The sequence below is a fragment of the Rhagoletis zephyria genome, unplaced genomic scaffold (assembly GCF_001687245.7).
Source record: "Rhagoletis zephyria isolate East Lansing unplaced genomic scaffold, Rhagoletis_zephyria_1.1 Rzeph_scaffold_60704, whole genome shotgun sequence".
Taxonomy (NCBI): Eukaryota; Metazoa; Arthropoda; class Insecta; order Diptera; family Tephritidae; genus Rhagoletis; species Rhagoletis zephyria.
The window spans coordinates 1-1,608 of NW_016217755.1; the positions used below are offsets into that span (position 1 = coordinate 1).

Here is a 1,608-nt window from a genome sequence, read left to right on the forward strand (position 1 = left end):
ACATACATATGTACATACAAATATGTAAAAAGCTTAAATAACCAAACAAGTAATATGTATTCCCCAATTTATAGAATCGCCGTTCATGGGTGGATGATTCACGTCTAACACAATCGCAATTTATGATTGGCTCTGAATCTGGTGGCAACGACTCAGATAATAGCGCAGAGGAACCAATGTCTATTACATCGGATACACATTTACTCCAACGAAATATGCCAATGCGTCAAAGTTTGCAACGGTAAGTAGTGTTGGTCAGAATTAGTTTAAATGTTTTGCTCGCATTTTAGTCGTTCATTTGTGCCATAGGTAATTTTGAGTTAAAAATATGTACTTTCTGTACGTGTATGTTTACTATATGTGTATGTTTACTACATGTGCTATTCGTCAATTTGCATTTATTTCATTTTTCCTAAATTTAGTGAGCTAATGGATAATACACTTTCACGTGGCGGTGTGCGGAGTAGTTTGCAAGCACAAAAGCGTACGGATTTGAATAATTCTCGTAGAAATAGCGTGCACGGGTAAACTAAACTACATATAAACATATTCTTATTTTTGTGCAATTAATTTTTACCCATCCAATTTTTCCTCTACTTTCAAACGCGTCTTTATGTGTTAATGGCAACCGGCATGCATTTCGGTTTAATTGATTGGTTGGTTGGTTGGTAGTGGGTGTAGAAAGAAAATAAAAATGTGGAAACGATTTTTGGGTAAATATTGCGAAAGAAAACCATTGAAAGCCATCAAAATGCTTTTTATTTGTTTGTGTGTGTGATAACATACTGCTAAATTTTGTTGTTGTTGATTGCTTTCTTTACGTTTGTGCATAGGTATGTAACATGTGTATATAAACATATGTATATACATTTTTATACCCAATGCATGGTTGCGTGCATTTATTTGGAAATAGCTCAAACATTTTAGATCAAAATTTTCCCCTTGTACAAAAATAAATATTAACTGAAAAGATAGAAATATGTTCGCAAAATTTTATCAAGAGGACAAGTTGCCATGAATCCTTAATTTGGCCAAAGAGTAACATATTAGTTGCGTTCCAGATAACTTCGTGTTAAAACCTGTAAAGCTGTCAAATAACAAAATTACTTTCTTGAAGAGAGGAGCGAGAGCGAAACAATAAAGGTCACCTGGAACGCGAAAACCACTTTTCCTGTAACTACTTCGATTTTTTTTTTATGTAAAGTGCCATGGAGACGATCAAATATCTTTATCAACCGTCTCGCGTTATGCTTGACAAAAAACAAACGCACTTGCCTTCGTGGTGAGCAAGTGCGCGGACAAGAAAAATAAATTTTTTGTTTAATTGACGAGTTTATTTGAACGTTTGCGGGCCAATCTCATACATATGCAATGCTTGACGTATTTATTTGATTGTCCCCGTGGCGCTTAAGGTCAAAAAATAAAAATTCGCTCAGAGCGAGAGAGTAACATTGAAAAGTACGTGATCGCTTTCTACACCTTTTCAAGTTTATAATGAGAAAATACAAATTGATAATGAGAAATGAAAATTCATATTGAGAATATATAATCTGATAATTAGAAATGTAAATTGATATTGAGAAAATACAAATTGATAATGAGAAATAT

At 33.6% G+C, this 1,608-nt stretch overlaps 1 protein-coding gene across 2 annotated transcripts; it reads left to right on the forward strand.

Annotated features, from left to right (window-relative positions):
* The first annotated feature begins 49 nt into the window (after nucleotides 1-49).
* LOC108356550 (uncharacterized) lies at nucleotides 50-1,384 on the forward strand. Of its 2 annotated transcripts, XM_017607652.1 has the most exons (3): nucleotides 50-241; nucleotides 423-524; nucleotides 673-1,383. In XM_017607652.1, the coding sequence occupies exons 1-3, from the start codon at nucleotides 123-125 to the stop codon at nucleotides 776-778; spliced, it is 327 nt and encodes a 108-aa protein (XP_017463141.1). In that variant the 5' UTR covers nucleotides 50-122; the 3' UTR covers nucleotides 779-1,383. The 2 variants fall into 2 exon arrangements, with proteins under 2 accessions (XP_017463141.1, XP_017463142.1); XM_017607653.1 differs by having other exon boundaries at nucleotides 423-1,384.
* The last annotated feature ends 224 nt before the right edge of the window (nucleotides 1,385-1,608 follow it).

Bases quoted from the DNA above. Each gene is read 5' to 3' on its own strand.
- LOC108356550 (XM_017607652.1), top strand. From the start codon at position 123: ATGATTGGCTCTGAATCTGGTGGCAACGACTCAGATAATAGCGCAGAG. The intron at 242-422 runs GTAAGTAGTGTT...TCCTAAATTTAG, and splicing joins ATGCGTCAAAGTTTGCAACG to TGAGCTAATGGATAATACAC. The intron at 525-672 runs GTAAACTAAACT...GTTGGTTGGTAG, and splicing joins CGTAGAAATAGCGTGCACGG to TGGGTGTAGAAAGAAAATAA.